Source organism: Sinocyclocheilus rhinocerous, unplaced genomic scaffold (genome assembly GCF_001515625.1).
Source record: "Sinocyclocheilus rhinocerous isolate Xijiao unplaced genomic scaffold, SAMN03320098_v1.1 scaffold679, whole genome shotgun sequence".
Taxonomy (NCBI): Eukaryota; Metazoa; Chordata; class Actinopteri; order Cypriniformes; family Cyprinidae; genus Sinocyclocheilus; species Sinocyclocheilus rhinocerous.
Genome location: NW_015635058.1, coordinates 354,637 through 368,434, shown reverse-complemented (window position 1 = coordinate 368,434; position 13,798 = coordinate 354,637). Strand labels below are relative to the sequence as shown.

The window sequence follows — 13,798 nt, the reverse complement described above, 5'->3', positions numbered from 1 at the left end:
TGTGTGTGTGTGTGTGTGTGTGTGTGTGTGTGTGTGTGTGTGTGTGTGTGTGTTTTCTGTTCCTTACTGATTTGATTATATTTTCATTATGCACTCTTGTTTTTATCCCTTACTGTTAAAAACAACAGAATAAAATAATCATAATTCTCATGAAATTTTTTATGAGCAATTTGACTTTATATTGTCAATATTAAATATTTCAAATATTAAAATATATTTTTTATTTTATGTATTAAATTTGATTTATTAAAAAATAAAATCAACAAAAAAGAGAATGTGTATATATACACACTGTGAAAATTATTTTTCAAAATTATAAATAAAACAAAGATTATAGCACATTTTACAAGAAATACTATTTTCTACTTCAAATTTATGTTTAATTTAATAATGAGTTACTTTGTATATGTGATATTTAGTAGCAATTTATGAGTGAAAATTGCTTCTACAACCATTTTTTAGTGTATATATTTGTCTATTTTTCGCTGATATTATTTTTAATTTTAACTACATGCACATTGCTTTCTGTCAATATGGCTGTCAATAGATAATATTTACTCTTCTCATGCTTTTAGACCATTTTTTAAACAGAATGAAACATTATATAAATGTTATGTAAATATTATGTAATGTAAAATTCAGTAAATGTTAATATTTTTCATCTCCAATTTTCTGCTGACCCGTTTGATAACTCATGCAACTTTGAGGGCAAAATCATCCTCAGAAGTTAACTAAATATAGCAAAACATCCCTTTGAGAATGCTTCGTAATAGAGTTCATTGGTCATTCTAGATTTTATTACCCCTTCTCAGCCTGATTTCCCTCCCTTCACTCACCTTAGAGGCTCACATTACAATTAAAACTTGATGACTGTCAGATTAGTTTGGCTCTAAGAGCTCCTAAAATCAATTTAATGTTCGTCTGATTCCAGCCGAAATGCCGGATCTAGCATTTAACCTCCTACCCTGCTGCAGCGGTATCAGCACCTGACCCTATCTCAGCTGGTGTATTGATTTCAGCACATTGCCTTTACCATTCTTCTCATTACATGGTTAAAAATCATGCAGGCTGAATGTAAGTAATCAGTCGTTTATAGGTCAACACATAAATCAATAGGCGTCAGTTCTAGTGCTGCACAGAGCTGGGCTTCATGACGTCACAGGCTTTGATTTCCCCTTGTAAGTTACACATGATGTACTGATGTACATTGTTGTTACTGTGGTCATTTAAAGATCTGTTTGCTTTTAGGCCATCTATATGTTAGTGCAAGAGCTTTCAAACTGGGGTCTAGGGATGCAGAAAATTTCAGACATGATAAGGTTAACATTAACAGTTTTAACATTAAGGGGGAAAAAACGTTAATATAAATATATAAGTGTAAGGAAACCAATTGTTCCAAAGACCCTCTTGTGTGTAGAATTACTCTCTGCAGATTCAGAATCGTGAATCGAATCGAATCGTGAGTTGAGTGAATCGTTACATCCCTACTATCTCATAAAGACTTTCACTTGTATTGTTACTAAATGAATCAGCGTTTCTGAATGAATTAATTGAATGAATGGATGATTCAATCACATCTGCCCCTGGATGGTTCAGGTTTTTTTTTTTCAACAAATCAGCTGACTGAACGATTTAAAGACTCACTCATAAAAACAGTGGTTTGTTTTATTCCAGGATGAATTAGTGTTTTGAATGGTTGAATGAATGAGTCAAAGTCTCACTCATAATGACAGTCACTTGTCGCCACCTACTGCCGTAACAATGTAACCTGCAGAAAGAGTCAGAGAAAAATCCTCACTAATTTAAAACTATTGTATAAATATATAAACTATAAAAAGTAATGTGTTGACTTTAGTATATTAACTCTATAAAACTTAATTAAAAAAAACACTTTTTTAAGTATCCTTCCTACTGTTTTTCTCACACAAAATAAATGAAAAATATATGAAAACATAGAGTTACTTTTTGATTTTAGGAAGGGGATCATCATATTTTGTGGCTTTTGGCATTAAAAAGATGGAAAACCCCATGCTGATGTACTCCTAAATACTAAATATATTTATATATTTTTTCTTTATTATTATTATTATTATTATTATTTGCAGATTTGCAAAAAAATGTGCGTAATAAAAGTAAAATGAGTTTCTTGCAACCAACAACCGAGCTTATTGGGAATTTAAGAATAAAAATAAGGGGCGAGCTTTTAGATATGCCCTGCCAACACAGGACAGAAGCTTAAAATGGGAAAACGTGACGTAAGTAATAACTTGTTTTCACATGATAAATTTTTTCCGTCATTAAGGTAAATCAAATTAAACCCTGACAGCCGAGATGTGGTATTACAGCACAGTTTTGCACAGCCATCACTTCAATAGAACTCAATTTAGTTCGAGCTTATTGGGAATTTAAGAATAAAAATAAGGGGCGAGCTTTTAGATATGCCCTGCCAACACAGGACAGAAGCTTAAAATGGGAAAACGTGACGTAAGTAATAGCTTGTTTTCACATGATTAATTTTTTCCGTCATTAAGGTAAATCAAATTAAACCCTGACAGCCGAGATGTGGTATTACAGCTTCAATAGAACTCAATTTAGTTCATTTCAATTGACTTGAAGTTGCGTTGTGCTTTTGATTAGGGGCATTTGATTAGATTAAGCATTTCCACGACCAACGCTAATGTATGACCCTTCGTCAGAGTGGCCTGCCAGAACCCCGCAGGAAGTGCGAGAGCGTTGACGCTAGTGCGAAGGTGATCTGATTCAGATCCGAACACCTCAGCGCAGTTGTTAAAATTGGATTCAGCCGAGCAGCTTCGGCATATTAATGACAATAGGTGTTAATTTACCACAAATGTGAGCATCCCAATTAATTAAAATTATATACAGTGAGGCCTGAGAGCACATTGAAAATCTACGATTTAAACCTGGAAACAAACTTAAAAAATGAAAACACATTTAGGCATGTCGAGCTTATTAACAATGCTGACCAACTCTATGCAAAACTCTCTTTCCACTCCACTGAGCTGCTTTAGCCAGAGAGATGCAAAGAGAGGGGTAAAAGGAAATGGTCAAGAAAATCAGGGTTATATATGGAAGGAAATACTGCAAAAATGTATGTGCATGTCAAGTCAAGTCACGTTTATTTATATAGCACTTTATACGATACAGATTGCTTCAAAGCAGCTTAACAGTAATGAAGAGGAAACTAACAGAATCAATAACAGATCAAAAACTTATCTGCCTCAATTGGAGAGCATATGTTTTTTATGTGCATCTTACTCAAATCTTAGCATTTCCATCCATTTTTTCAATGCAATATCCCAAATATGCATAAAAATATGTAGATGGAAACTTGCTAATGATGCAAACTCAATCAAATATATGAGACAAAGCAGCTCTTTAAAGAAGCTCTAAAAAAGACAGTGGTGTCATTATTAAGTTCAGTGTTGGTTCAATTCGGTTCAACAACTGTCTAAAGTTCATAAATTATGAAACAAGTTCAATTCAGGTATAAGCAGCTCTACTGAAGACAACAGTATCATCGTTCAGCTCAATTCATTTCAAGTTTTGTTCTCATCCAATAGTGTCAGTGCAGTCAATCGATATTACTAAATATTTAGTGTCTTTTAAATCCCAACTAAGCAAGCTAAAGTGCAGTACTGAGCAAAAGATAAGAAAACAGAACAAATGTGTGTGAAATTCAGCAAGAAAGTGAGATGAGTAAGTGTGAGAGGACATGTGTGCATAGGGGTGGCCTCCCATTCTGGTTGCATTCTGGCTGATGCTGCAGGGATGCGCAGGAGATTTCTCTCACATAACCATGATTAGTCTTACATCCGTGAGCTTTAGTGCCGAACTCTCTCGCCACATGCTGACCCGCTGCCTCTAAATCTCTTACTGAGTCAGACAGGCCCATTATTTCACTTCAGCCTGAACTATATTATCTAATGTCGGTCAGAACCGCGTGTGGGGGCCTGTCAAAACGGCTGCTGGCAAATGGAGATTGCCTGATCCATGATTTACAGGATAAAACAACGGTGGAGACTGCAAGCATTCAAAAAAAAAAAAAAAAAGCCCAGAGCAGCAGTTTTGAAATGGGCCAATATAGTAATGCATTTATGGATGCATCTGAATGATGCAATAAAAACTTTAGAGCAAATACATACAACCTCTTCCATTTATTTGGTATCACGGGATTGGTTTTCTTTTTTTTTTGCATCAATTTGCATATAGAATTATGATTGGTCTGGTCTTCGTTGCATATTTTTAAATGCTTATTTGATTGTACCTTTCCTTGAGTGTGTAATATAGCTGTTTGTGCATCTGCAGAGTTACAAACCACAGAAGTTCACATCAAAGGGAGTTCATCTCTCCAACATAGAACCCTCATCGTTTGTAGTCCTGCCATTTTTCTGTGACTTAGCTTAATCACAATGTTATACATTTGCATAATGCCTGCCTACTGGCTGCTTTAGCCCCGCCTTTAAAAAGCAGTTGAGTAAGTGATTTTGCCATACTGAGGAAACACTTGTTTTTTTTTTGTTTTTTTCATAGGGTGGGCTAAAAAAATTGTATATATACTTCTAATATTGACAACACAGCTACCAAAGATATAATACTATTTAAGCCAAGTCAATTCACCTTTATCAACCCTCTACGGACACCTTGGCAATTGAATCGCCATTGGCTAGTAAATTTTTTTGACAAATTCTACTAATAAGAACAATATAAAACACACCAAGGATTAACGAGCTGCTGGATTTATGAATATTAATCAGGTTGTGTGCGTTCGCTCTGATTTGCTGAAATCAAAACAGGGACGATAATAGGTGAGCCCCAGCCAATGAGATTGTCGTTTGCGCATTAGTTCCGCCCACTATACCGATATCTAAACAGGGACGATAATAGGTGAGCACCAGCCAATGAGATTGTCGTTTGCGCATTAGTTCCGCCTACTACAGGAAAACCCGGCAGTTCTTAAAAGCTGAAGAATTCCAAAGGAACTCCGTTATTTTTACAGGAAAATACAACAAAGAATATCGTTTACATGCATCACATCAATTCTGCATGTTATGCAAGACTCTCTCGCTCTCTCTCTCTCTCTCACTTTGCAAATACACAAACACAGGTGCGCTGCGCATCCATTGAGATGAACTGAAAAATATCACAGATCGCTTGACGGAGAGTGAAACTCTGAAGCGCTCAGTCACAGTGTTTGGCGAATGAAAATATATCTGTGCTAAACTTATACTCAGCCTCCATCTCACACACTGGCGAGTAAAATCTAAGAATTGATTAGCCATTGGCTAATATTAGACATCATCATAGTCGCATATGCGAGTGATTTACTCGCAATGTAGAGTTTTATTTATTTATATCACTTTTATACAATACAGATTGTTTCAAAGCAGCTAAATAACAGAATCAATGAAGCAGACCTTATGAAATATGAGAGAAATTCAAATGCTGTCCTAAAAAGACTACAGTGTCATTATTCAGCTCAGCTCAGTTAAGTGCTGATTCAGTTCAGTTAAATAACTGTATAAAATGTATTAATGAAACAAGCTTAATTCAGCTATATACAATAATGTCATTATTCAGCTCAAGTCGGTTCACAGTTGATTCAATATTGCAAAATTCATCAATTATGAAATGAAGCGTTTACAACTGTTCATGAAGCCTCGGGAGCTGAAACCCAAATATGATAAGGGGCGTTACATTTCTGACATACACTCTAAGTGGCTGACCAATCACAACAGACTGGGCCAGCTGACCAATCAGAACAGTCTGGGCTTTTTAGAAAGATGGGTTTTAAAGGCACGGGTTTTTCGGGCAGGCAGAGGGTGTATAATATGAGAAAAACAATGTGTTTTTGAACTTTAAATCATGTAAATGTATTCTAGCAGACCCCAAAAATAAATTTATGAACTTGCATAATATGGACACTTTAACCATTTATAGCTGATTCTTCTGTGCAGCCAACTGAAAACAAGACGCACCATGAGAGTCATCATCATTTGCGCAGAACCGAAGCCTGAAACTAAGCTTACCTGAAACTTATTCTCTTGCTGCCTTGCAAGCACTGGTGATTCTTGCAGGAAATGCAAATCTAGTTGTAGGCGACTTGAAATCTTTAAAACATAATAAGCCAAAAACATCTGAACCCAGGTCAATTTATCTTAGATATGCGCTGCTACTCTTAGAAAAGGACATGATAGGACGAGAGAGGAAAGTTGGTAGTAAACATGAAGCTGGGGACCACTCTCGCTTCTCAAGGGTGAAATCCCTTTCCGTACAGCTCAGTGGATTTCACTCATTTTCTTTATCGATGGAGCAAGTGGACTATAGGACAGGACCCTCATGGGCTGCTTTACCCAGCAGCTGGTTAATGAAACAGGTCGTACGCCACCTTTTTATAGCACATCCCTGCTAATCAACTGCCGCAGTCCTGCTCTCGTGACATCCCTCGGGACTGGACTGTCAATCTCAGTCTTGATGGGGCTAAGTGCTCTGACGAGCGGAAGTCCACACAGAGTGAGATAGATAAAATCCTCATTACGAATGCAAAGGAGATGAATGAACCACATTAAGATGCAGTTCTGTTTGGACATATTTATTTATGCCAATATTTATGGAATTATTATTATTTCGATTAAGCTCATTGTCACATAGTCAGTAATTCTGGTGTGTCTGGATATAAAATGTGCCTTGCAAAAATAATTAAAATGGAAAAAATAATAATGAACAAAAGGATCATTTAAAAGTTATAGTAAATACAATAGAGAAAAACATCTGAATTGTCTTCCGACTAGAAAACAAACCCTTTTGTCATGAAAACAACAGGGAACTGCGGCAGATTTTGAAATGCGCAAAGACTCACGACGTCTATCTACCAGTCCAACAGATCAAGTGCTTTCTAATCCATCACAATATTATCTTAAACCTCATTGTTTGACTTAAAAGATAAGCTATGCAAGACTAAGACAGATAAGAAAACACTACTCCAAAAACAAAAAAGCAACACTTGGTTCATCTTCCATGTGCATGCAAATAAAGAGCAGTGCATGACTTACACGCCAAGAGAAAGGTAATATATAAGCAGATTGAGCATAATGGTATTTCTGCGCAAGTTTACTGCATGAGTGTATAGTTTCTGCTCTGAGACTATTCTGTGTGTATGTCATGTTTGGAGAAACGGGACAATCTGAAACTTACCTCCCAATGCTTGCTTCATAACAAAATTCATGACGATGGCTTTTTATTCCTGCCTTCTTCAACCAAATATTACATTCAGGTTGAGCTTTTCAAGTAGTCCCTTGTCGCCAGATCTACAATGTGAAACAGACAATTACTTAATAGCAAAAACTTAGTTTGTATAAACAGCTATTCACCTTTTTTTTTTTAAATGTGGATGTGAGCAGTTTTTCCCCTACGGGGCTATTTCTACCTGACTTGACCCTTAAAATTTTCATTTGAGTATGTGTGTGATTTTGTTATATTAAATAATGTGTTTGACTGGATCAAAACCTTTTAGTATAGGTGTCACAAATGAAGGCTTTTTAGGTTGTATGATAAAACATTACTAAAGACTATAATAATAATGACTGCATGGCATACACAATACTATCCAGCCGATCATTTCACAAGATGCGACATATGAAGGACAGTAAAGGTCAATATACCTCGCATACAGTTCACACAAAGTGCAGAGTTGTAAAATTACGACGGGCTCCCGTTAGTGGCTTATCGGTGCCTGCATGTAACTTAACCTTCACAAGGAAAAAATAGCGCTAATAACAAGCTCTGAGACAATCATACATCGTGTACATTTGAAGTAAATCTGCAGGGAGCGTTTGCTCTTCTCGTGAAGAATGGCAACATTACATTGCAACCTAAATATCAAATAACATTTGAGAAAAATACGAATTATGATGATTGTTAGAGTTTAAGAATGTAAATCTTATAAAGGTTGCAATAAAGGTTATTACAATACAACGCATGACTGGATTCCTTAATTTGTGTGTAAACTTTCCCTCATCCATCCGAATCAAACCCACACGCTTATAGTCCGAATGCACCGAAACGTTGGCTGATGTATGAGTCCGGGTGAATATCGTACGCTACTGTGCTCCTAGTATCTTCTTACGGTTATAAATGCGTTAAAACGACCCGCTTTAGTATTTACTCCCGTTCCCGATGCGTGCCGAAGACAAAATCACTTCCTCGTTCATTGAGGCTGATTTCAGCACCATTGCTGGCGGACAGCTCCCGCTCCATCCCACATGGAGCAAAAGCCAAACGCTCGCGTTCCAGCCACACACACTCACATAAACATCATAATTACCTGCACGGCGATTTCAAATGTCTCGACAAGCTGATTAACTCCTCAGAAATGAAAGTTGAGTAGTACTGATACAGCGATGCTTTAACTGCTCGTTCCTAACATCTCTGGTTTCCAGGCAAAAGAAGGACGTCCTTGTTTCTCGTGCTCAGAGAGGCAGTGTGAGTGTCTGTGAGGGGAACTGCAGCTGCCGCTGATAAAGGCACTCACTGAATCACATGGAGAGCTCCCATCTGAAGCGTCCCATGTTCTGAGCGATCAATTTTTAACGAGTGTGGCTGTCGTGGGCGGGTATCCTGCTACATATTCCCGTTATATGCTTCTGTAATCCCAGCGCTGGGGGATGAGTTTATTTAAAGCACCTTGCCTTGATGCAAATGACTTGTCGCATACAAATGGGACATGCATGGAAGGTTGTGTATATAGGATGCGGTGCAATGCTTTTAGTGTTACGGCACGGTATGATTGAACGATTTAGCCTCCGTTTGCTCGGCCTCACCTCGATTCGTCCTTGAAGCTGTCTGATGCGACTCTGCATGCGTTTTCCTGACCAAGCGTGATTTCAGAAAGTGTGGCCGATATGTTTACCCCGAGAGCGTGATAAGTGCTGGTGAAGGGGTACAGATGTGCTTCGGGTTTCGGTTAGCAGGTTAATTGTTGGGTGCAATAATAGTGAAACCATCTAAGCCACCAAATCCAGGGCTTGATGTATTAAAACAGGTCAAACCTGCTACTGTGTGAGTTAAGATATATTCCCAATTAGAGCATATTGTATTAATAGTTAATTTAGCTTATTCAGGTCTATAATAACTATAGGGAAAAATTATCATTTGGTAAACTGTATATCCATACACGTGGCTTTGTTTTTTTGTAATTATTTCTGAAATTTACTAGCAAATTCGAAAATTGCTTTCAGTATAGCAACTGGAAAAAAAAAAGTTTTGTTCATCTAATAAACTCACAAATTCTTGTCAAGGCAGTTAAAGATTTTTTAGTATTTAGCAATGCTAGGAGCTACTCTTTCATCACTATGTGACCACTATATGACATGGCATAATCCCCTCTTAAAATTAGAGGCAAACATATTTGCCTGATATATTAAATATAATAAACCCCAGAGTCGCAATGAGATGCATATAACTCAACACACAAATCTCAAACACGGTGAGATCAACAAATATTAATTCAGTAAAAATGTGAAGTCAGAATACAAATCAATTTGAATGGCCATCAATAGAGAAAGATGCTGTTTGGTTTCAAATGATGTGCTTCTAGTATCTGCCAGCAGGGGCTGAAATATTTGAGATATATAGCATGCTTGTCATGCCTTGTTAAATTCAGTGATTAGTTTTCCCTTAAAACGTGCTTATTGCATCAGTTCGATGCATTGTAAACATAACTTCACTTCCAGACGGGTACTCTCCAATTTCCAGCCAATTTGATTGAAGCTGCTGATCTTTGGGTATGGCTTGCCAGATTTGTTTGCATCATACAGTCAGGAAACAAACAGTGGGTGTCCGTGGGTCTCTGTAGCTACAGAAGAAAAGTTGTTCATTTATTTGATGCAACCCGAGAACAAATAGTGAAGTGGGTGAAGCTTTATCCAAGGGGGAAAAAAGTGAAGCACTGACTGGTAGATCAGTCACACTGCCTTTTGTGCCTTGATGTGACAAGAAAGAAAATCCATTTTGTTTATGTAATCTTGCATGTGTATGCAAACAAAATACGTGTTAAGTAGGCGGACGTGATTTTGAAATTACCATTAATACATGTCATAAGATTATCAAGGCTATATCAGTTAACGCTGAAAACTTCCCTGCATTTTTAAACCCAACTTGATCTGAAATGCTACTGGTAAAGTAACATAATGCAGCAGAATTTACAATGCACACAGTGGTGATGTATCATATTTACGATTTGACCGTCCTCTCTGCCCTTCTGCACTGCAATATTTTATTTAGCTTTGTATTCAATTCCACCCATTTGTACTGATGCCAAAAGAGAAAATGATTCACATATGGGGGAGTGAAGGCTGGTAATAACCTGGATTACAGACCGCAGTGGGTGTCAGATTCCCTGGGAATTTTAAAGTTGACATTTTGAGACATTTCGCCTCCCACCGCGCTGTTACAAACAGCAGTGAAGGAGCATTCAGCCTCAATCAGCGTTGTCGCCCACACAAGAACCTCACAAACGCTAAACACCGCCTAAATACTTCACTTTCTGACCAACAGCAAGCACACAATAGTGATTAGGGCGATCACAGTGATGATGACGATGAAGCTAGGTGGTATGCGAACAGCTGTGTTTTTGTATTGTTTTTTAATGTATTAATGAATGCTGCCTCCTTAAATCTGCTCCTTAAATTAGGGATTCATTCCCCACATCTGTGTTTACCTGTGTTGGCTCTGTCTCCCTCATTTCAATCTAAACACATTAAAATGTAAAATGGCTTTGGGGCTGAATTGAGTAGCATTATCAAAACAGCCTGTCACACTTTTGCTGCATTTGATTTCTTGTCTCTATTTGTCGAGTTATTGCTACCTAAAATTGGAGATGGCTTTCGAAAATTGTGACATTAGAGTCACTATCCAAACCGTCAATCTTTCTCATCTTTGTATAATGATTATGGTTTCTTGGCGACACACACTTTCCCATAGCAATCAAAGTAGTCTGATAGTTATTTAAACCTGATTTTAAAACAGACAGTGTTCAGTAGATTTTGTGCCACCTAAAATCCATTTAATTTTTAATAAGTCATATTTTTAATAAGCAGCAGCATCCAGTTCATGGTCAAATAATGGAAAAGTAACCTTAATCAACTTATTATTGGGTAAACAACATGAATAGCTTTTTATTAAAGCTCTTGTGTCCTTCATCATGAGCTGTTGCCATGCCGGCCGTATTGTTTTCATTTTTTTAATTATGCCATAGTCAATTAAGGGAACAGTCTGCTCTTTACATGGGTATTAACAAAAATCCCATTCTGCAAAATTGACTAAATCCTGAACTGTAGAAACCGAAACGCCCACACATCGTATTTTATAGCAGGTACCGCATCTTCAGCGTTCAAAGAGAAAATGATAGATAGAGAGAGGCAGAAAAGACAAAAGTGTTTACTGAAGTAATGGATGTTCTGACTCATCGTTCCGAAGAAACAACACAGATCCTGCCTTCTAATCTCTTATATAAAACACACTAATTCTGAGGATATTTTCAACAGTCTTCTGTGTCCTAAATATTCAATTGTGACTGCAGTGCTGTTGTACTAAATGTGTTAATGCACCATGCGAATAAAGTAATGCGTCATGTGGAAACAAGCTACCCTGCAAGTAAATGTCAAAAACCAACTAAAGAACAGAATGTAGCACAAACAAACCAACACACACAGGCATAAATGCATATACCAAGCAATTTGCTTGCTCCCAAAATGAACTGAATTACCCTGAGTAAGCACAGTACTCCATCTGCGCTTGTGTTTGTTGTTATTTCTTGGTAGATGGTGTGCAGGTTTGCAATAATGACTGTGGGTAAGTGGACGCTGAGAGACCCCTGAATAGGATGATCGCAATTTTCTATTCCTCCCGGTTCCTTCCGTTTGCCCTTTGGGAGCACTGTTTTCAAAGCTATACATCGTGAGGAATGGGTTAGAAAGGGTCGTTTTCCTGAATAAACTTGATTTGCCTTCAGGCTACAACTTGCTGTTTGATAATCACTTGTGGGACTGGTTTGTTTTCATTAACAGCATCATCAAGCGTTATGGTCACGTGATGTGAAACAGTATCCTTAAGGTAAGAGATAATTACTAGATATAAATCCCCACTGGTCATTTCCCTTTAGATTCCATGCATTTGTGCAAGTTGGAGTGTTTCAAGGGTTTAATAAAAATAGCTTTAATTATGAAATAGCTTGTGTTCAATTATACCCCCTTAGGTAAATACGAAAGCTGTAGTAAACAAACCTGCTCACATCCTTGAGGCTGTGATGACAATCCTTTTGTTTATTCTGAACTGATGTATAAATCTTCAGATGCATACTGAATCCACCTGCAATTTTTAAAAAGATGTAAACTTGTCATTGTCATTGGAAAAAAACATAGTTTGCCAATGAATTAAATGCTGTGAACTAATTCTTAAAGAAACAATTAATCCGAAAATGAAATTCTTTCGTCATTTGCTCACCCTCATATCATTTCAAACCTGAATTTCTTTTCTTCTGTGGAACCCGACAGGTGAATTTTTGAAGATTGCCCTGTCCATTCCTTCCAGTATGATGGAGGTGACTGCACTGGGACAAATGGTGTAGGTTTTAGGTTGAAATAAATTTTCACTTTAAAATGTCACAAATAATTGTGCGTGTGACATAAAAGTCATAATAAAACTGCTATATTCCAAGATATCTAAGCCATGATTTGTGCAACAGACCAGTTTAAGTTGTTATTCATTAAAACTATGAGAGTTCAAGCGAGAAATATAGCGAAGTCTGATTTATAACAAATCTGTTCATTGAATTAAATCTTTTCAATAAATCTTTTGATCCGATTGCAACACAGCACTTTCATTCTCTCTTGTACTTTGTCTAAAATTTTTAAAATAGCCTTGCTCATATTGTGTGTCTTACAGCAGCTATTCAGATAACAATGTCTGTCTAGACCTTAATATCTTTAGCTCTCTGTTTCTTTCAGTGAGTCATGACCAGTGGTCCTAATGATAGACTCAATTCAGGTCCCTCGCACAAAATTGGGCTACCTATTTACAACAGGACAGAATGTTACTCTCTGATCACAGAGGTGGATTTTTGTCTCTCTGACTGTCTCAAAACAAGCCTGATTTCTTCACAATCTGTGCTTATATAAACACTGAGCTGTTCACTGCACTCAAAGGTGTGAATTTCCACAATATTTTGGAACTAATTGCTGTAATTTCACAGTACTTTTTCTAAACAGTTCTACAGTATAATTTATATTAAATACAGTTCTGTTGTATAATTCTAAATACACTTTTTATCACAATAAATTAATGTTAAATCGTGTAAAATCTTGACTGTGGAAACATGTTACTCCTTGTTATGTACTGAAACAACACTGGGTGATATTCATACATTCTATTTTATTTTTTTATCTCTGTTACTGTGTAATACAGCTGTGCTGAGCTTCACATGGTTTTGTTGTAACTAACATGTCCCCAGATAATAAGTATATTCTGCTGTCTTGTGTCTTTTCTTTTCTTTTCTTTTCTTTTCTTTGTCTCTCTTGTCCCCTCCCTCTCTCTTTCTCACTTATTATGTCTCAAGACTCTGCTTGTGACCCAAACTGTCATTTGTTTTCATTAATGCTGTCATAAGCAGTCTGAAAATAAGGAGCCTTTCAAAGAGCTAAACCACAATGGTGCTTTCATGCAGATTCTGCTGTTAGAACATAGTATGTACTCTAAAGAGGATTCAGTTCAATAAACAATA

At 36.9% G+C, this 13,798-nt stretch overlaps 1 protein-coding gene across 1 annotated transcript in view; it reads right to left on the bottom strand.

Moving 5' to 3' along the window:
• LOC107746553 (complexin-1-like) overlaps positions 1-8,599 on the bottom strand; it is a 51,683-nt gene extending 43,084 nt beyond the window's left edge. Inside the window, exons 1-2 of the mRNA XM_016560809.1 lie at positions 8,345-8,599; positions 7,216-7,328 (exon numbers count right to left, since the gene is read on the bottom strand). Coding sequence (XP_016416295.1) covers positions 7,216-7,246 — 31 coding nt within the window. The 5' untranslated portion in view covers positions 7,247-7,328; positions 8,345-8,599. The remainder of the gene's footprint in view (positions 1-7,215; positions 7,329-8,344) is intronic.
• Positions 8,600-13,798: the final 5,199 nt, after the last annotated feature.